The sequence below is a fragment of the Pongo abelii genome, chromosome 2 (assembly GCF_028885655.2).
Source record: "Pongo abelii isolate AG06213 chromosome 2, NHGRI_mPonAbe1-v2.0_pri, whole genome shotgun sequence".
In the NCBI taxonomy this organism is placed as follows: Eukaryota; Metazoa; Chordata; class Mammalia; order Primates; family Hominidae; genus Pongo; species Pongo abelii.
The window spans coordinates 92573486-92594531 of record NC_085928.1 but is presented as its reverse complement, the minus strand read 5'-3'; the positions used below and the strand labels follow the sequence as shown (position 1 = coordinate 92594531).

Genomic DNA, 21046 nt, shown 5'->3' with positions numbered 1-21046 from the left:
GAGTGGTCATGTGGTGAATTGGGCACCCCCAGGAGTGCCTAGACTTCTTAGAAAGTTTGCTTTTGTTCACTTATCACATTATTGAGAAAGGGAGAGTAAACTTTAGGGAAAGGGGTTCCAAAGTCATGTTACTTGCAGAGTGTTTGTGGCCATTGAAAGATTGGGAACTGGATTTCTAGTTTACAACATTGATTCATTTGGTTATGCTTTTCAGAAATAGTAATGACTATAATGAAATAGTCCTATTGTTTGTATTTGCTGTGGGCCGCTTTAACTCAGTTCCCTCTGAAAACCTGCCAAACACTTTTCTACTGTTTCTGCATTATTCAATGCCAAGCCAAGGTGTTAGGCTTCCTGATGGATTTATGAGCCTCCCATTTCCATTGCTAAAGCAGTGAATAGACCAAGGAACGATTTGGCTCCATAAAAATACTTTTTACCCCCACTGAGTTAGCAGTCTCTTGAATAGAAAAAAGGAAAAGAGAAGAAGTAGAGTTCCCCTAAATTGTGGGGATGGGATAGGTAGAGAATTGAAAGACAGAGGGTTTGACTAGTTTGTTCTTGGGGGCAGGAACATTAGTAGGAAGTGTGCCATGAAGGAGACACAGAAGCTCACTTTCTTTTTTTTTTTTGGAGACGGAGTCTTGCTCTGTTGCTAGGCTGGAGTGCAGTGGCACAATCTCGGCTCACTGCAACCTCCGCCTCCCGGGTTCAAGCGATTCCCCTGCCTCAGCCTCCCGAGTAGCTGGGACTACAGGTGCGCACCAACATGCCCAGCTAATTTTTTTGTATTTTAGTAGAGACAGGGTTTCACCATGTTTGGCCAGAATGGTCTCAATCTCCTGACCTCGTGATCTGCCCACCTCGGCCTCCCAAAGTGCTGGGATTACAGGCGTGAGCCACTGTGCCCGGTCAGAAGCTCCCTTTCACAGTGCTATGCAGGGCTTTAAAGCCACACATGCCAGACATTCTAGATGGAGATTTCTTTTTCCCATTTATTTTTCCAGCTTTTTCTGTAGTTCTCCACTGTCCAGTAGGAATGGAACGTGAACTGCATAGGTACTTTTTTTTTTCTCTTTTTTTTTTGAGACAGTCTGGCCCTGTCACCCAGGCTAGAGTGCAGTGGTGCGATCTCGGCTCACTGCAACCTTCACCTGCCAGGTTCAAGTGATTCTCCTGCTTTAGCTATCTGAATAACTGGTATTACAGGCGCCCATTACCATGTCCGGCTAATTTTTGTATTTTCAGTAGAGACGGGGGATTTCACCATGTTGGCCAGGCTGGTCTTGAGCTCTTGACCTCAAGTGATCCACCTGCCTTGGCCTCCCAAAGTTCTGGGATTACAGTGGTGAGCCACTGCGCCTGACCCACATAGGTACTTTTAAGTTTTGTAGCAGCTACCATAAAAAGTAAAAAGAAACAGGTGAAATTAATTAGAATAATTTCTATAACCCAGTATATCTAAAATGTCATTTTGACATGTAATCCGAATTTTAAAAACGTTGATGAGATATTTTGCCTTTTTTTTCTTACTAAGCATTTGAAATCCTGTGTTAGCAGGCCGGGTGCCATGGCTCATGCCTGTAATCCCAGCACTTTGGGAGGCCGAGGTGGGCAGATCATGAGGTCAGGAGATTGAGACCATTCTGGCTAACACGGTGAAACCCCGTCTCTACTAAAAATACAAAAAAGTAGCCGGGCATGGTGGCGAGCACCTGTAGTCCCAGCTACTTGGGAGGCTGAGGCAGGAAAATGGCATGAACCCGGGAGGCGGAGCTTGCAGTGAGCTGAGATCACTCCATTGCACTCCAGCGTGGGTGACAGAGCGAGACTCCGTCTCAAAAAAAAAAAAAAGGAATCTTGCATTAGCTAGGGGCGACTGTGTCGGACAGCACAATTCAGAAGGGTGCTTCTTATCCCCACTGCTCAGTTAAAATGTGAACATATGCCTGCGTGGAACATTGCCTTTTTCTGTTTTAAAGAAAGTGAATTGTTTTCGCAGCAGTTAGTTGGTGTTAGCATAATGCCTTCCTGTGTAGGCTGTAGTGTTAGAATTCTCTTTACAAGCCTTGTAATAATTTTCAGGAATGATCACTTTTATTATAGTATTTTTAGTGCCACTAGAGGGTTTTTACAGTGTGAAATCTCTTAAAAGGACAGTCAAAACCATACTGTGTTTCTTGTGGGACACAGGGTTGGGCATTTAAGTACCTAGTAGTGTTCTTGAGACAGATTCTATGAATTAGAATTGTCCAGGAGAAACCCAGGTCAAAGGTCACTTTGTGTCAGTTCAAACATGTTCTATATTGGTATTTCATGTTTGGGTCTTTATACTTTGTATATTTTGTGAAATAACTAAATCTACATGACTCATTTCTATGTTATAGCCCCTCACACTTAATTAGGGGGTCCCAGTGGAGCTTCCTTTCCCTTTCTCTATCTGTTTAGAGTGTCTGGGTGTGTATTCATTTCTCTGTCATGTGCCATGTGACTTTGGCAAGGCCCTTAATCATTCTGTGCCTAGATTGCCTGGTTTTTAAAATGGGAATAATGAGAGCATTTATCCCAGAAAGCTCTGGTGAGGGTTAACATGAGATATTTCAGTTGAATAGATCAGCACAGTGCCTCCTGGTACATGGTAAGTGCTAAAGAAGCATTACCTATCACCAGCACCATTACTCATTTTCTTTGTGAATTTTAGCAACTAAAGTAGAACAGGACAAATTTTAGGAATGGATTTATTTCTTTGACATTGAGATGGAGCTTTAAAAAGCATTCCTGACTTCTTCCCAAAACATAAATTAAAAATCTTTGTTTCTGCCACAATATCTTTAGTCTCATTTCCCTGTTCCCTCCACTGTTTCATCCTGGGATTGATCATCTCTTCACTTTTGTTTTGTTTTATTTTATTTTGAGACAAAGTCTTGCTCTGTACCCAGGCTGGAATGCAGTGGTGTAATCTCGGCTCACTGCAACCTTTGCCTGCCAGGCTCAAGCGATCCTCCCACCTCAGCCTCCCAAGTAGCTGGGATTACAGGTGCACATCACCACACCTGGCTAATTTTTGTATTTTTGGTAGAGATGGGTCTTACCATGTTTCCCAAGCTGAGCTCAAGTGATCCGCCTACCTCGGCCTCCCAAAGTACTGCGATTACAGGCACGAGCCACCACGCCCAGCCAACATCTGTTCACTTTGGGTAAATTATTTTAATAAGAACTCTCTGGTTAGAGCATGACTATTAAAGAGAAACTTCCTAAATGCATTTTACAAAGTGCTTTTTCTCTTTCTCGCTTTTTCTGAAACACTGGTTCTTGAATAAACCTCAGATATCATGTATGATTTCTGAAATACCTAAAATCTGCAGACTTCTTTCTCTTCTACTGTTTGGTTCCATTATGTTAAATATCAAAGAATAGATTAACCAGAATAAGAATGGACAGGCATGCAAGAAAAACTGGAGGTTTCCACTTGCTCCTAATACCGTCTATTTCTCTCACCTTTTCACTTAATACTCACTTACTGATTATGCAGAGGTGATATTTAAGAGCAAATCCGTTTAATAAACCTTTGTAAGTAATATTTAAAGGAGTGTTTGTTTTTCAGAATTCACCCAGGAGTTCTGTGATCTGCAGTTCTTTGGCTTTGGTACCCGGTTGTCCCAATTTCTTCCAGAGTATTTTACTGCATGTGCGATGTCTTTCTTGTTTGCTGTCTATAAATCGAAGGAACAGTTCGTTTCATTCAATTTTGCCTGATAGGGAAGCCCCCAAAGATACAAAATTCCTCTTCAACTTCAGTGTATTTATTAAAAATAAAAAAGGAAACTGTCTTTTTATTCTCCTTCCTATCCCAAGTTTGATTGACTGTATTGTAGAGTCATAAAAGGATTTAAATTCAGAGTTGAAAAGTCTCCTTGAAATTGATTTCACCAAGCTGCTTGTATACAAATAGATATTGAGAGGGGGGGAAAAATACTGAACTGAAACTTTCAATTTTGAATGTGAGCTTTCCAAAGTCATGAAACTGCTTTTCCTTCTGACTCTTCAGATGGATCTTATAGCATGATTGGTCAGAGGTTTTCAAAAAAGCATAGCCAAAAAAGAGAAAGGAAACAAACCCCACTTTTTTATTAGCTGCAGTTTCTTCATCAGGAAAGGACTTTGGTTAAATAGCTCTTCTTCCCAAAAAGGCAAAACATTTTTCCCCATATAATTAATTTAAGAAATTGCTTTTAGAGCTATTTAAACAGACCTAGAGATAAGTGCTTTAGCCATCTTGATGTTCTCTAGCGAAAATTTTTATGTGGTTAGAATTTTTTAAATTAAATCACTCTATTTAAGATTGTAATAGCCCTTTTAAATTATTTTCCTTGAGACTCGTATTGTGTTATTTCAAGTTAATAACTCCTCTTCAAGCAAAGCAAAATGCAAGATATTTCTTCTGATGATTTCTTTCTGCAATTGAAGGGAACAAAGCCAGCCTCATTCTTGCTGGAAAGGAAGCAAATCTAACACCTAATAAAAATGGAGATAACAAAAATGAACCTGTAGCCCTGGGATATTCTGACTAGCAACATTAAAGTGGTTGCCTGGGCAATACTAACCCCAATTCCTTGAGTTTTTTTTTTTTTTTTTCTTTGAAATGCCAGGGACAGGCCTACATTGATTGAATCAAACAAAGCAGATGAGAGGCCTGTGTTTGAGGGGGAAGAAATGTTCCTACAGACTTGGAGTGAGGAAGAGAGCAGTATATTTGGTATTTTTCTACCCAAAGCATATTTGTCCCTGAATACACATGCATGATTATAGAGCCATCCTGAACAGGTGCTAAAGACAGAGTCTTTCTCATTGTGCAGAGACAACTTACCATAGATTTAATTTATTAATTAGGCTTTACTTAGATGTGCTCACACCGACTTATGGAAAAGTTCTTTTTAGAATTGTTTTGGGAGGCAGAGTTGAGGTTGAGGCCGTGCTCACATTCATGTTAAAACAATGATTTTTTTTTTTTAATGAGACGGAGTCTCGCTCTGTTGCCCAGGCTGAAGCGCAGTGGTGCAATCTCAGGTCACTGCAACCTCCGCCTCCTGGGTTCAAGTGATTCTCTTGCCTCAGATTCCTGAGTAGCTGGGACTACAGGTGCATGCCACCACGCCTGGCTAATTTTTTGTATTTTAGTAGAGATGGGGTTTCACCGTGTTACCCAGGCTGGTCTCAAACTACTGAGCTCAGGCAGTCCGCCTGCCTCGGCCTCCCAAAGTGCTAGGATTACAGGCATGAGCCAGCGCGCCCGGCCTTTTTTTTTTTTTTTAAATTTTTTAATCATCACTAACGTAAGGTTCCTCTGAAATCCATAGTAGAGCCTTCTGTACCTCTACAAGTATCATACAGGCAAGAAGTTTTTTTTCTTGTATGATATCAAGGGTGTAGTTTTATGTACTATATAGCTAAGGGAAAATTTAGTAATAATGTGTATTCTTTCTTTTCCTTATTTTCTCTGTGAATACTTGTATTTGGCTTGATTCTCATTAACTGTTATCTTTTTTTTTCCCATTGATCTGTCTAAGCAGTTCATTTTGTGAACAATCCTAATTCAGATGAAGAAGGGCAAAAGTGAAGTTTGTAAAAATAATATCAAAAGAAATCTAAAAACACGTTCATTAGGCATTTGGCCAAGTAAATATAAATAGATGAGTTGAATATTTGTTTTGCTTTCCAAACTTTTTTTTCCAGGAGCACTCCCACCCCAGTCCCCTGTGCACAGGTGGAAGTACACACTTAATGATGATTCGTCTTGACTCACCCTGGGGATCGGGGTGAGGAGCCACTGCTTTCTGCTCTTGCCTGCCTCCCTCCAATCTGTTCCCTGCCCAGCAGAGTTATTTTTACAAAGCATATATTGGTAAAAACGTTCTAAAATTAGATTACAGTAATGGTTTATGCAAGTCTGTAATTATACTAAAAACCATTATATCTTAATAATGCTGCTTTAAAGGAAAGCATATATCAGACCATATTGACTGCCACGTTGGTCCTTCATTGCCTTCTTAAGTTCCTTTAAGGTCCTGAAGGATCCTGACTTGGTGCATCTTCAGCCTCCCACTTCTCCCCAACACCAGCTCATCAAGATTTAGCAGGGAGGCCTCCTCATGCCACCCTGTTTCCAGCCTCAACATCCTTCTATGTGCTGTTCCCCTGTCTTTGAACCCTATCATCTCTCCTTGTCAATGCCCTCAACTAAAATGATGTTTCTTTCCCTGCCTCCTCTCTCTCTCTACGTACATTCTTTCCCCGCTTGTATTCTCTGTGGCTGTATCATGTGTGTTTCACTTCATTTTTGTGTTGTTCAACCATTATACAACTTTTGCTTTATGTGTTTATTGATTGCCTTTCTCGTGAACCGGAAGCTCCAAGAGGGCAGGAACGGCGTAGAGTATACACTGTTGAATGCCATGGCAGCATCCTGTCATGGAGAGACCATGAAAACTTGCCTAAATCTTACCAAACTCCCTAGAAATTGTCTTTTTGATAAGCAAGAGTTAGGAGCTACTTAAGCAGATGGTGAGTATTGGAGGTGAAGTAGATAGTTTGCTGACCAGAAGCACAAAGCTTGGGGAATAGATGGCCATGGGCTATCGAGTGGCTGACCGGCCAGGGTTCAAGTGGTTTCTTCAACCTGGCTCTGGAAGTCAGAGGTCTTTGGGGTTACTCGGGGGAAAGTTTTGGAATCAGGTCCACCCCCTTCATGATACGGTGTTTTAAGCAAAGGGGTGTCATGGTTGGAGTGTCCCCTGTATTGGATCCCCAGACGCAGGCCCTAGGGCTTGTGCATTCAGGGTGTTTTCTACCGTCTACCGTGTTTGGGGATTATCTTGGTAGATATTTTTGTTATTGTGAAGCTTACTCATTTCTAAGTTCTGGAATTATTAATCAGCTGCTTGCTCCTGGCACATTTTGCTGGAGGTTGTGGATATGCTGAGGTTTTTTTTTTTTTTTTTTAAGACGGAGTCTTGCTCTGTTGCCCAGGCTGGAGTGCAGTGGCGTGATCTCGGCTTGCTGCAAGCTCCACCTCCCGGGTTCATGCCATTCTCCTGCCTCAGCCTCCCGAGTAGCTGGGACTACAGGCGCCCGCCACCGTGCCCCGCTAATTTTTTTTGTATTTTTGGTAGAGATGGGGTTTCACCGTGGTCTCGATCTCCTGACCTCGTGATCCACCCACCTCGGCCTCCCAAAGTGCTGGGATTATAGGCGTGAGCCACCGCGCCCGGCCCATGCTGAGGTTTTAAAATGGGTACCCAACCACATTTACATAGGGCTTCTTTGTCCATTTCTATAAAAAAAAATACCTATTTCATTCAATATTCCACACGGAATGTGTACGTAAAAATGACTCAACTATATAAAAGGCCTATGTTATGAAGCTTATTTCTCATGGATAAAAATGTGTTAGGCAGTCACAATTACACATTTTAAATGAAAGATAACATGAATCAAGATAATTTATTAATCAACATGTCACTGTCTTATTTGCTTCCTTAACTCAAGTTGTAACTTAATGCTTACTTTTTCGTTTTTATTTTATTTTTGAGACAAGGTGTTGCCCTGTTGCCCAGGCTGGGCTGCAGTGGTGCCATCACGGCTCATGGCAACCTCAGACTCCTGGGCACAAGTGATCCTCCCGTCTCAGCCTCCTGAATAGCTGGAACCACCTTGCCTGGCTACTTTTTATTTTTATTTTTGTAGAGATGGGGTCTTGCTTTGTTGCTTTTTTTTTTTTTTTTTTTGTAGAGATGGGGTCTTGCTTTGTTGCCTAGACTGGTCACAAACTCCTGGGCTCAAGCTCTCCTCCCTGGTTGACCTTCCAAAGTGATGGGACTTGGCCTATTTGAAAAAAAAATTTTTTGTAAGGCTAGTCGAGTGAAGCAGTGGGAGTGGAGAAAGAACAAAGAAATCTGTTCCTGGTTGTGATCAATTTGATACATATTTCTGCTTGGCTTGGAAATGACTTTCTTATTTATAGACAGTAACCAAAGTTTGTGTAGTTGTAATTGGAAGTTAGAAAAATCACTCTACATTTTACTGTGAATAATATTGGGAACATGATTTTATCTTAGACAATTGCCAATAGTGGTGGAAAGACTAACCTAGACAACTTCTGTCTTTTGGAATTGTTACATTTTTAGTTTTATGAGGCTCATGTAGAAATTTTTCACTTGTGATGTTTGTTTACCTTTGAGCAAGTGGAGTAGCTATTCATATCAACTCACAGATATTTTTATGATGCCTAAAATTCAATTTTGTGAAGTATAGTTGTACTATAGTGTCAGTTATAGAGGATTGAGAGTAACATCTGGTTCAGACCTATGTGTTCTTGTGTAAGTAACATACCTTTTCTGAATAATTGTACCTAAGCTACAGGACTATTGGAAGAATTACATGAGCCTGTGTATTGATGGTAATTTTAATGATGGCTTCCTCATAGGCAATAATTGACTTGGCTTAGTAAATAACTTATTATTGGGCCAGGCCATGGGTGCAAACACAGATGGCCACAGGGACTCTCTAAGAAATACAAATGAACAAGTGGGACTGGGTGGAGAAGGCAGCTAGCTGGATATTCATGACTCTTCTCTAAAGAGTTAACTTGCTATTCACGTAGCATATTGTTGCCATTTGGGAACGTGACCCAGCTCTCGCATTTAAAAAAAACAAAAATACAGATATTGGTGTTCTCTCCTGGGGTTTTCCACACTGGCAACTAATGCAATACACATACACCCATGCATACATGTACAGTGGGTGAAACAAAAGTTCAGATGGGTGGCCGTGTTCAGCATGGTGGCCACCAGCATGCAATCTCTCTGCTGTTTGCCATTTCTGTTGGCCATAAAGATTTAAAGAGATGCCACAATTGTAAAATGGAAAGTACAGGTCTGTGGCATTTGATATTATGCCAACACTGCCCGTCACTAATCTTCATTTTCCTGGTAATATTATAGAATCAGGAGATTTGATTCCTTGAGAATCAAACAGTAGTAAAATGGCCTGAAAGAGTAGTCGTTTTATTTCTGTTTGATATTTGATGCCGTGAACCCAAATTTTTTTAGGAAGGTGCCTCTGAGAAAGAGAGAACCATGGTATTTTTCAGATTTTCATCACAAATGTATAATGAGGTCCATTGTAAATCAGTTTTATAAGTGTATCTTTTCTGAGATCTGTTGGAAGGTGTGTATTTTTTAATTTCTGAAGTTTTAAAACTGAGAGTTAATGGCAGAGGAATGACTCCAATGTTTTGTCCCTTTTAGCCCTTATTTATTTTTTTTTAATAGATTCTGCCCTTTGTAACTGACATTATTTAAGAGTAAAATAATAGAGGACTTCAGTATTTTGTTCTCTCCCTGGCTTAGCTCATTTTTACAATGCTTTTTTTTCTGTTTCTTTTTCCCTCTAGGATACGACATTGCTGTGTGATTCCTCTTTCCCTTGAATTGCCTCTGAGTTTTAGTACTTTATTTTACTTAAAAAACATCATGGCTCTATATTAGGTCTCTATTCCTGTAAGGTGATGAAAAAAACTTTTTATAGTTGAAACAATAAGTATATTTGAATATGATAAAATAGGTAATCTACTGTAATGTAATCTATTGTATTTGAGGTTAGCTCAGTATCACAAACAACTAGAAGGACCATTTATAATGCAGTGGTTACAAAGGAACACACTTTTTGATTCTACTTTTTGGGACACTCACCGAGCACATTTTACTACAACTGATTGAAATACAGGCACAAAGGAAATGAGAGGTTGATCAGAATATTTAATTACTTTTAACTGTAATTTGATACTTTTGCCCATTGTAGGCATAAAAAAGGATTTATTCATTTCAGACTATTGTGTGGGATTTAAAGTTCTTAAATGCTCTTTAAAATTTAGAGAAAATTGTGCTCGATGGAGATTTCACCATCCTTGAGGGATCTTTAATTTGTTTGTTATATGTGCCGTTAAAATAGATACAAACAACCTACTTAACTGCTTGTCTGCCAATCTGGATATCTTCGTTCTAGATTTGAAAATGTGAGTGCCTGTTGCTTGTTTTTAGTGGGCTTATGTTTTGGCAGTATATCTGGGAGAAGAACTAGGACTCCGTATATGAGAACCACCCACCCATCACCCTAGGTAGTTTTCATTTTGGCACTGGAGAACCAGAATTTCTTTGTTTTGATGCTTTCAATTTTAGATGGAAGCTGACCTATTCTCCCAGGCTTCTAAGTCCTTTGGAATGACCTAGAATTGGACATACAGTTAATGAGAAATACCCTTATGTGTTACTACACTGGTTTGCTTTGATCACAGGATGTGCAGCCATATTGTAGATGGAACTTGGGGATGTTCTCATCACAGACTTACTCTGCTTTCACCTTTGCATAACCTTTGTCATATAATCACTTTTCCCTGTAGGAGATAATGACATAGCAGAGGTCAAGTCCACATGGCTGGTTCAATACAGTCAGATGAACCTGCGTTGTGGACGAATGCCGGGGTTATTTTGGAATCCTTTGTGGCCATGTATCTTCTTTTCTTGGTGGACACCTCAGACTTTCATTCACATTCATATACACAAATCTATATGTAAATGGACCACCTTTGTCAAAAACAGTAAGACATTCATTGTACTCTAATTTCAATCATGCATTTGTAATCTTGTAGGAAAAATATTCCCTATGGATATATTATGTAACAACATTTATTCATATTCAATATAGACTCAGTGACCCTTTAATCTCTCTGAGAGTAAAACTTGAGAAAAAACATCTATGTCAAGAATGCTGTTTCATGTGGTATTCAGAGGAGCCGGGCTCTCTGTATGAAAAGTGTTTAGCCTGCAAATTAACACAGAAGAGTTAACACAGCTTGCAAGTCTTTTTTCCCCGCAAGTCAATATTTCTGTGAAACACTGAGAGTAAGGATTACACAGAATCCTCCCAAAGACACAGTTAAGGCAGATGGGATACACATCTGCTTTTTTATTCTGGAATAAAAACATTTATTCTTATAAACTATGTCCGGTGGCTCTGGGAAATTAAATAAGGCACATAGGAAACAGTTGCGTTGATATCTTCAGTAGTAGGTGACTCTTAGGATATTTTTGTAGGAAGAAATTGGGCCTTTGGGTCTGGAAATATTTTTATCTTTTTTTGCTTCAGGCTGGAAATGAGGTAGGCTCAGTAGAAGTTCTGAGAAGAGATAGAGTTTATGGAAACTCCCTGATGAAAATACCTGTCACTCATTTAGCTCTCTGCCTAGCAACCAACTTAAGATTCCTCCTGCTGAGTGAGACGTAAGCATCATTGGTTAGTTAATGCTATTGGTTTTGAAATATCCACTCTTATCTTGTCAAAATTGTGAGACTCAAATTTTCCTGTATGATGGGAGTCACTGTATTCCTCCTTTCTAAACCCATTTCATTATTAGACTATTCAGACTGCTTAAATTTGATATTCCTGATGCTCAGGTTTGTCAGGCCGTGGGTGTCTCTGTGTGTGTGTGTGTGTGTGTGTGTGTGTGTGTGTGTGTGTTGGTTAAAATGTCATTAGAGATGACCTCTTTGAGGAGGAGAATGCAGCAATGTACAGCATATACTGCTGGGCTTCCCTGTGTCTTACATAACTGATATTCCAATTTCTCTCTGTGCTATAACATGACTAAAAGTCCTCCTAAGCTTTTCACTGAAAAACGACTTCCCCTCCATAAACCATAGTGGGCTTGGTGCTGTAGCACTTGGTAGAATATATGTTTGCATAACACCATGTCTTCCCTCTTGTTATTCACATGATAACCATAGGCAGATTTACACTTATTGTCTATTCTGAAGAGTGAAACTACATATTTTCATAAGCATGCTCCATTTTAATTGTGTAATTAAGTTGCTGACATAAGCAAGTATGCAATTTCACATTAAGGTGAGGATCCGTAAAGGCATTCATTTGCATAATTTAATTTTCTGCACAGAAGATATTGAAAATCAATAGCATGATTCATAGCCATACCATATCATTGCCACACCGCCTTTGGGTTGTCTGTTTGAGCTTAGAAGAGTACAAAGAGTATTAAAATTGATTGAATTTTGGTGTGCTGACTCTGTATCTTTACTTGGGAACCACAGACTGTTTCTATTTGCAAATCACTGCTCCTTGCCAATAAAATATTAAGTTGCTTAATATACTCTATATATACTTTTTGACTGCTGTTCAAATAATAGTTTTAAAAGTTGGTTTTTTAAAAAAATCACAGCATTGTCAACTAAAATGCATTTGAGGAGAGGATTTAAAATGTTTTCTTATTTTAAATTATGTGAGTGCCAGTAATAATGATAATTAGTCCTCAGATGCTTTTGTTGTGCGAACATCATAGAGTGTACTTAACAAACTTAGATGGAATAGCCAGCCCACTACACACCTAGACCATATGGTGTAGCCTAATGCTGCTAGGCTACAAACCTGTACAACATGTTACTGTCCTGGATACTGTAGGTAATTGTAGCACAATGGTAAGTATCTGTGTATCTAAACATATCCGAACACATAAAAGGTACAGTAAAAAATACCTTATTATAATCTCATGGGACCAGCATTATATATGCAGTTTTTCATTGACTGAAATTTTATCATTTGGCACATTACTTGATTATGTCCTTACAGATAGGGGAGGGGGAGAGGTCACACATTATTGACAGAGATGGAATAAAAGGGAAAACTAAATATAGTCACCTTTAGTGAGTAGTTTAGTTAAAAAATAAAATATGGTGCCAAGGTTAAAAGTCCTACCCTGTTCATTTCTGAACAATTGCCTCCCTAAAGAATTGCTTGTTGGTCACTCAGGGCCATTTTCTTTTTGCTTCATGTATTAAGTGCTTGCTGTTTCTGATAGGTGGGCAGTGTGGCTAGAGAGTCAGTGAGGTTCTGGGTGGTGTTTTTGCCTGTGGCTTATGTAAACAGGCACATAACATGCATAGATACACACATTTTCTTACTATCACTACCCTCTAGAACTCAGAAACCATCAGCTTTTTGATCTTTCGTGTGTTCATTCATTCCCTCACTCTTTTTTTTTTTTTTGAGATGGAGTCTTGCTCTGTCGCCAGGCTGGAGTGCAGTGGCGCGATCTCGGCTCACTGCAAGCTCTGCCTCCTGGGTTCAAGCGATTCTCCTGCCTCAGCCTCCCGAGTAGCTGGGACTACAGGTGCACCACCATGCCCGGCTAATTTTTGTATTTTTAGTAGAGACGAGGTTTTACCATGTTGGCCAGGATGGTCTCGATCTCTTGACCTCATGATCTCCCCACCTTGGCCTCCCAAAGTGCTGGGATTACAGACGTGAGCCTCGCACCTGGCTGCCATTCCCTCACTGTTGATGAACACATACCATGCACTGATTTCCATTGTGAGTGGTAGGTTGACAGTAGTAGTTCAGGAATATGCCTGTGCCCTATTTCCACGGAGCTTAGAGCCCATCGTACGCCATGCAGCATGTCCTTTAGAAGCCAGTTTTCCTGCCCATTCTGATCTTGCTGTGGAAAACCCACACTGTACCTCAATACTTTGGGTAGTGTGAGGAAGATAAGATTAACCTACCTTCTTGGGATGGCCCTGTCCCTTCGGTTACCTCTTGTCGTATGTAGCAGAACCGTACCTTTTACTTCTGCCTTAAGTGAATTACCTTTAGACAGGCAGTCCTGTTGCTCAAGTCCAATTCCTTATACCACACTGTGATGTATATGTTTTGTCTGGGGTGAAGTCGAAGGCATAGGGTTGGTTGGTTTGTTTTAAAGTAGCCCAGGGTTAAGAGAGCTCTAGTACAACAATGGCCTTTTATGGGTGGAGAAATTCATGACCAGGATTTCAAGTAATGGTTTAAAGCACACGATGGGTGTCATTTGAGGATCTTCTTTGGTACAAAAGACAGCAAAATGTGCTTTAGCAGGTAAAACTGGTCCCAGTAAAAATAGACCCTCAGAGAGGGCTAGCTTCAAATCAGCTTTGTCCAAGGTTTAAATATTTTATTTATTTTATTTAACTTTCTTTCCTTTTTTTTGAGACAGGGTCTCACTCTGTTGCCCAGGCTGGAGTGGAGTGGCACAATCACGGCTCACTGGAGCCTCCCTGGCTCACGCTATCGTCCCACCTCAGCCAGCCAAGTAGCTGGGACTACAGACGTGTGCCACCACACACTCTAATTTTTTTTTTTTTTTTTCTTTTTTTGAGACAGAATCTTACTGTGTCTCCCAGGCTGGAGTGTGGTGGCGCCATCTCGGCTCACTGCAAGCTCCGTCTCCCGGGTTCACGCCATTCTCCTGCCTCAGTCTCCCGAGTAGCCGGGACTACAGGCGCCGGCACCACGCCCGGCTAATTTTGTTTTTGTATTTTTAGTAGAGACAGGGTTTCACCGTGTTAGCCAGGATGGCACACGCGCTAATTTTTTTATTTTTTGTAGAGATAGGGTTTCGCCTTGTTACCCAGGCTGGCAGGGGTTACATTTTGTCAACAGAATTGATTTTTTGGTCCCCCTGCCTTGGTTCTATTTTTAAGGTCCTCTGTTAATCCCTTACTTGGTCCTCAACCACCCCTCCGAGGCTTCCACCTTGTCTAATACCTTCAGGAAGAAAGAAGAATCTCTGATTGGCCAGTGTGCCCATACCTGAATGCATCACTGGGGCCACGAGAATGGTTGAAAGTGATTGACTGGCTTGAACCAAACAAGGCTCACCCCTAGAGCTAACATTGGTGGTGACGGGTTAGCTGTCCAATGCGTGACACACAGCTAGCTGGAGCGGGGATATGATTATTACAAAACAGATCCTCTACAGCAAATTTCCTTTATGTTGTCGGACACTAAAAAGCACTAGGGCTGGGTGCAGTGGCTCATGCCTGCCATCCCAACACTTTGGGAGGACCAGGTGAGAAGATTGCATGAGCCCAGGAGTTTAAGATCAGCTACAAAAATAAAAAATCAGCTGAGCATGGTGGCCTGCGCCGATGTTCCCAGCTACTCAAGAGGCTAAGTTGGGAGGATTGCTTGAACCCAGGGGTTAAGGTTGCAGTGAACCATGATCTTGCTACTGCACTCCAGCCTGTTTGACAGAGCAAGACGCTGTTTCAAAAAAAAAAAACAAAACTGAAAGCAGTATATGCCCAATGCTGAGTTAGGTGCTCTGCTCACCATAACTTGCGTTATCTTTTTAACAGTCTTAGAAGGCTGCTATTTTTAGGTCCATTTTACAGTCAAGGAAATTGAGGCTCAACCACATACCCTAATGGAAGCCACATTTATTACTAACATAGTCAAGACAGTGTTTTACTCACTGTTTTGATGGAAAGAGGAAGTATTAATGGGGAATAATTATTTGTAGAATGGTTTGGATGGAAGACACCTAAACCTTCCTTGTACTTGAAAAATGAGTGGAAGCTTAGATTTTGACATGAATTTTCTTTGAGGACCAATGAGCAGACGTAAATGACACCAGGTTTACTTTTTAGGCGTGTGTTGAGAATTTATAGGATTCTTGTTTCCCTCTAAAGGGCTCATCTCTGTGGAATACTTTTGTTCAAGCATTACATCTTTTAATGCTAGTCTTTTTAATTGAAGTGCAAGCATAAAGTACTCTACACGTTTCTTAATTTTTCTTCATGACTGTCACATTGTCAAAAAGGCTAATGGTATCTTGTGATATTAGTCCATTGGCTAATTTGGAATACAGAATGTGTTGTGTTTTCCTGGTCCCATCTTTGTCCGCAATTGAATATACAGCTTCCCAAAACTTTCTTAAAAATTTTTTTTTCTCTTTGAAAGCACGCTTGCTTTTGTTTAGGTGCATTTAAATGTTATCATAGTCAGCTGGGGTATATTGTTTGCGTATAATTCCATTTTGTTTTGGATTTTGAGGCACCTGTGACATTTGTCTTCTTACACATCAGTGTTTTCAGGTGTGGGCTCACAACAAAAGAAATCTGCATCCATGAGGTAGCTGGGAAGAGAGGGCTTTGAACACTATAGGAAGCAGATGGAAGCTCTCCATAATGGGTGAGAGTAGTATTTTTGCTGTTGCTTGGTGGATGGAAATGATTTTCAGATTTCAAATATACATCACTAATCAGTGTTTCTTTTCTGGGTGTTGTGGGCCTTGGAAGCTTTCTTGTTTCATATCTTCTGGCACCACAGGTGACTGTTAGTGGCCCAAAGGATGTGGAAGACTGGTACTAATCACAAGGAGTCTCCTAGGTTTCAGATTGTCCTGTGTTTGGGTGGCTGGCTTTGATACAGGGATGCTTAAGTCTGGTTTTCTCATCTACTGCATACCTACTGTGTGACCTGGGGCCAGTTACTTTGTGCTCCTTAGTTCCTCCATCTGTAAAAGAGATAGAATGACCCTGGCTCTGTAAAGATCAAATGGGGCCCGAGGGTCTTTACACACAGGTCATAAACTTATACATGCAGTTGGAACTGAAGTCTACCAGTTAGTTGTATGTATTACCTTGGTCAAGTTAAAGTTCTTTCTGTTGTTGAAGCTTCAGTTTGCTTATCCATAAAAGGGCCCCATTATTGGGATCACTGTTTGTACTGCTTGGTGGTGTTTTGCAGATCAAATAAGATAATGTATATGAAGTGCTTAGTGTACTGCACTTCTTGGCGCAAAGTAAAGTTTCCTTGTCAACGATTCCTAATATTAATAATAATAATTTGTCTGGACTTTCCTATAGTTTTGTTTTTTTTTTTTGGTAAAATAAGTTGGTTCTAGTCAGTCAGCCTCAAGGACTATGATTCTACGAAGTCACCCAATGGTGTTCATTTGACACCCTTCCTGTATCCAGTGGGGTGCTGCCTTTGTCTCATTGTGGGTCTCCCTCTTTTCCAGCGTTGACAGAAGGCTACGTTGGGGCCCTGCACGAGAATAGACACGGCAGCACAGTGCAGATCCGCAGGCGCAAGGCTTCAGGCGACCCGTACTGGGCCTACTCTGGTAAGTCCAGTTGTTCTAGTGGAGATCACACAGGCCAGTTAACATCCCATTCAACTCACTTGAAAGCACACTTTGAATCACTTTTATGCCTGAGTTCTGTTTGCTCAAATCTTTCGTAGTTCACCGAAAGTTGAAATATTCGAGCCTGTTTTTCCTGGAGGTTATAAGTATCTTAATTTATCTCTACCACCTGTTTCCTCAACCTGTTTTCCCCTCAATTTGCATTTATTTCTGAACTTTACTGTTAATGAGTTATTGTACCAAACTTGTAATTTTCTGAAAGACGTAGTCTTGTCTTTTCTGTTTTTTCAGGGGCTGTGATTTCAGACAGCAGAAAATATATGGCTAGTCTTGAGCTGCTAAATGTCTGCTAAACATTACAGACATCAGATATCAGAATGCTCTATTAGGCTCTAAGCCAAGAAATGCAACTTTATTTTTAAATCACATCTTGTTCTTTGAATATATTTTAGCTGTCTACTCGATGGTAATCTGCAGTCCTTTTCATTTTTATTTTTACTTTTACCCTTTGAGCTAATGAAGGGAGAGAGCATTGTTCTAACTATGTTGAATGTTACATTGCAAATAATTTTCTCACATTTTAAGGGGACAAAAATGAAGACCTAAAACTAGGGATAGACTTTTCTGGATTAGGCTTCCCACAACTCCCAAAATATGAGAGGTGGATTGTTATTTCTAGAAGAGATTTTTGATGCTCAAAAATATATGGAAAATGTATTAAAGCTAATTAAGGAATGCTTGAGTAAGATAGACCACTTTGGAAATTACTTTGGCACTGAATAATTCAAACTCCTTCTATGAAAGAGCTTGGAGGCATGGAGTATTAGTCTTAATAATAAATCTATGTATTATGCAGTGTTGTTGCATATAGAACTGAAAGTATTCTTTTCATAATGGTGCTCGGGTTTAAATCCTGAATTTCTCCCAGCAAATCCTGTTAAATTTGTGTCAGTGTAAAATTTATAGGTCTGATCTTTAATTATGCCTTATCTATTGGCTTTTTGCATCCTTTTGTCTATTGATAAATCTGCTGCCCCTGCAGGGAGAATATCCTATCTGTTTTGTTTTGCAGTGAACAGATAGTGATTCTGAAGTCTTCCATCACACCCAGTACCTTGTGATTAGAATTATCTAATTAGAGGCTTTTTGTCACCATTTCTGATAAATGAAGGAAATTGGCAGATGAAAGCCAAAATTACATATATATATAGCATCTTGCCAAGAAACCCAAAGAAAATTTATCATTTTGTACTCTGTGCCTCTGACATCAGTCAGGAGGAAGCACAAAGTGGCTTGCTATTTACAGTTCATTAATTTAGAATAATAATGCTGTTAGTCAGGAAATTGGAAGTTATATCCCATTAGCATGTCCAATTGCAAATGGCAGTGAAGAGATGAAAACCCTTAAACTTTTCCCATTATGTAGTTAAGAATGACCATAAGTGGTGCCATCTTTGTGATGGAGTGATTGTTGATGTCTTTAACTTTGGTAGACTTCAGAAGTCTCCATTTTGTATTTCTGGAATGCATTGTGTCTGAATTTGGGTATTGCCTCCAGTAGTAGAAGGGCTAATAGTTCAAATTCAAGAGTTGGCACACTTTTTCTGAAAAGATCCAGGTAACAAACATCAAAAGCCATATCGTCTTTGTTGCAACTGCCCAACTCTGCCATTGTAGCTTAAAAGTACCCACTGACAATTCTGGACAGACTGGCTGTGCTCTGATAAAAATTTACTTATCAAATTTACTGGAATTTGAATTTTATAATTTTCATGTGTCAGGAAATATTCTTCTTTTGATTTTTTTTCATTCATTAAAAAATATACAAACCATTCTTGCTTTGCAGGCTGTGCAAAAACAGGTGGCTGGTTGGATAGGGTCCACAGGTTATACAGTTTGTGAACCCTTGTTCCAGTTGATTTTTTTCCTAGAAATCAGATAGGAGAGTCATTTGAGGAATTGCTTGGAAGGATGTGGACTGGTTTGGAAGACTGAATGAAGTCATTTGTTAGGCATAATGGAAAAAATAAGAGTAAAAGAAGAATAGAATGGGACAGATATCAACTGATGGTATAAAGTTCTTATGCTTGCAACAGTTCTTCCTGATAATTCGACAGTATCTATGGTTGGCTCATGCTAACGTGGTGCAGTATTGGTTCTCATGTCAAGAAGGCTTGGAGTTCATCACAGACATTCCTTAGCATTTGGCCAATGTGTAAAAAAGGCCAGGAAGAAGTAAGAGTTGGGGCCTGTTACTTTGGGTACATCAGACCAGCACCTTAAAACCACAGCAAATGAGATGTGGGACTATTAGCTGCAGGCATAGTCCTCCGGATATAAATGCTGCTTGAAAAGTGGGACTGACAAAAAAAAAAGGCTCATTTTTTATGAGGGAAATGTTTCTAAATTTAGCAAAATGAAGCAGGCAGTTCCTGAAAGATTGCTTTAATAGTCTAGATTTTAATCTGGGGCCTCAAATTCTCTGATTTGTCTTATTTCCTCCTAAGATAATGCCATGGGTGCTTTAGGGGTGCAGTGTGTGAGAGTATGAATTTTGAAGTCATATAGACAAACCGTAGTTCAAAGCGAAGTTTTGTTAATAACTTGATGATGTTGGAAAACTATGGCATGGGAATGATTAATAGCACTTACCACATAGGATTGTTACGGGGATTCAGTGAGATGATGTTTGTGAAAACATTAACATAGGCCGGGCGCAGTGGCTCATGCCTGTAATCCCAGCACTTTGGGAGGCCAAGGTGGGCGGATCGCAAGGTCAGGAGATCGAGACCATCCTGGCTAACACGGTGAAATCCTGTCTCTACTAAAAATACAAAAAGAAATTAGCCTGGCGTGGTGGTGGGCGCCTGTAGTCCCAGCTGCTGGGGAGGCTGAGGCAGCAGAATGGCGTGAACCTGGGAGGCGGAGCTTGCAGTGAGCCGAGATCGCGCCCACTGCACTCCAGCCTGGGTGACATAGCATGACTCTGTCTCAGAAAAAAAAAAAGAAAACGTTAACATAGTCTCTGGCATAAAGTAAGTAGTTAATATTACTTCTTGCTTATTTTTGAGACTGTTACTATTACTTTTGCTGCAATTAATGTTGGTTTTGGAATGCACAAGTGTCGCGATTGACAGTGGGTGATGACTGGATAGTTCTGAGAGCTGAACAAGTTAGATTCTGTCAGCCATAATTCTCAAGGGGTGCCTATTTGGGATTTGGGCATGAGGGTTAAGCAGACTACCCTCAAGTTCAGCGGTCAGCAAACTACAAACTGCAGCTGTGTTTTGTAAAATAAATTCTACCGGAACACAGGCACACCCATCACATTGCATATTATCTATGGCTGCTTTTGTGCTACAGTTGCAGAACTGAGTGGTTGTGACAGAGACCTAGAATGTTACTATTCCAGTAATATTGAATATCTGGTAATATTGAATATTAAATATCTAGTAATGGTGAAAAGCCTAGAATATTACTATATCTGGCCTCTTACAGAAAAAGTTTGCTGGCCGGGTGTGGTGGCTCACACCTGTGATCCCAGCACTTTGGGGGGCCGAGGCGGGCAGATCATGAGGTTAGGAGTTCGAGACCTGCCAACATGGTGAAACCCCATTTCTACTAAAAATACAAAAATTAGCTGGGTGTGGTGGTGGGCACCTATAATCGCAGCTACTCGGGAGGCTGAGGCAAGAGAATTGTTTGAACCTGGGAGGTGGAGGTTGCAGTGAGCTGAAATTGTGCCACTGTATATTCCAGCCTGGGTGACAGAGCAAGACTCTGTCTCAAAAAAAAAAAAAAGAGAGAAAATATTTGCCAACTCCTGCTTATAGTAATATAGCCTGGGTTTTTAGCAGATGTTAGTCTGGTATAAATTTTCACTTCTCATTTTAAGACTAGCCTACTTTATTTCCACTTCACTGCATCACCTTGGAAAATGCAGACACCTTATTTATTTTTGAAATGTTAAACTTTACATTTATAGGCCTATCAAACAATGCCTTTGTGAATACC

General features: G+C 40.2%; 1 protein-coding gene across 6 annotated transcripts in view; it reads left to right on the top strand.

The window, feature by feature from the left end:
- The window catches only part of PTPRG (protein tyrosine phosphatase receptor type G), a 735254-nt gene that overhangs the window by 167704 nt on the left and 546504 nt on the right, over positions 1–21046 (top strand). For 3 of the 6 annotated variants that reach the window (XM_024244436.3, XM_024244435.3, XM_063722015.1), the window contains one exon: positions 16907–17011. The exons of 2 other annotated variants lie outside the window; for them this stretch is intronic. In XM_024244436.3, the coding sequence (XP_024100204.1) occupies positions 16907–17011 (105 nt within the window). Of the gene's footprint in view, positions 1–15973; positions 16075–16906; positions 17012–21046 lie in introns of those variants that run through there. One more of the 6 variants, XM_054551962.2, reaches the window with a different exon arrangement.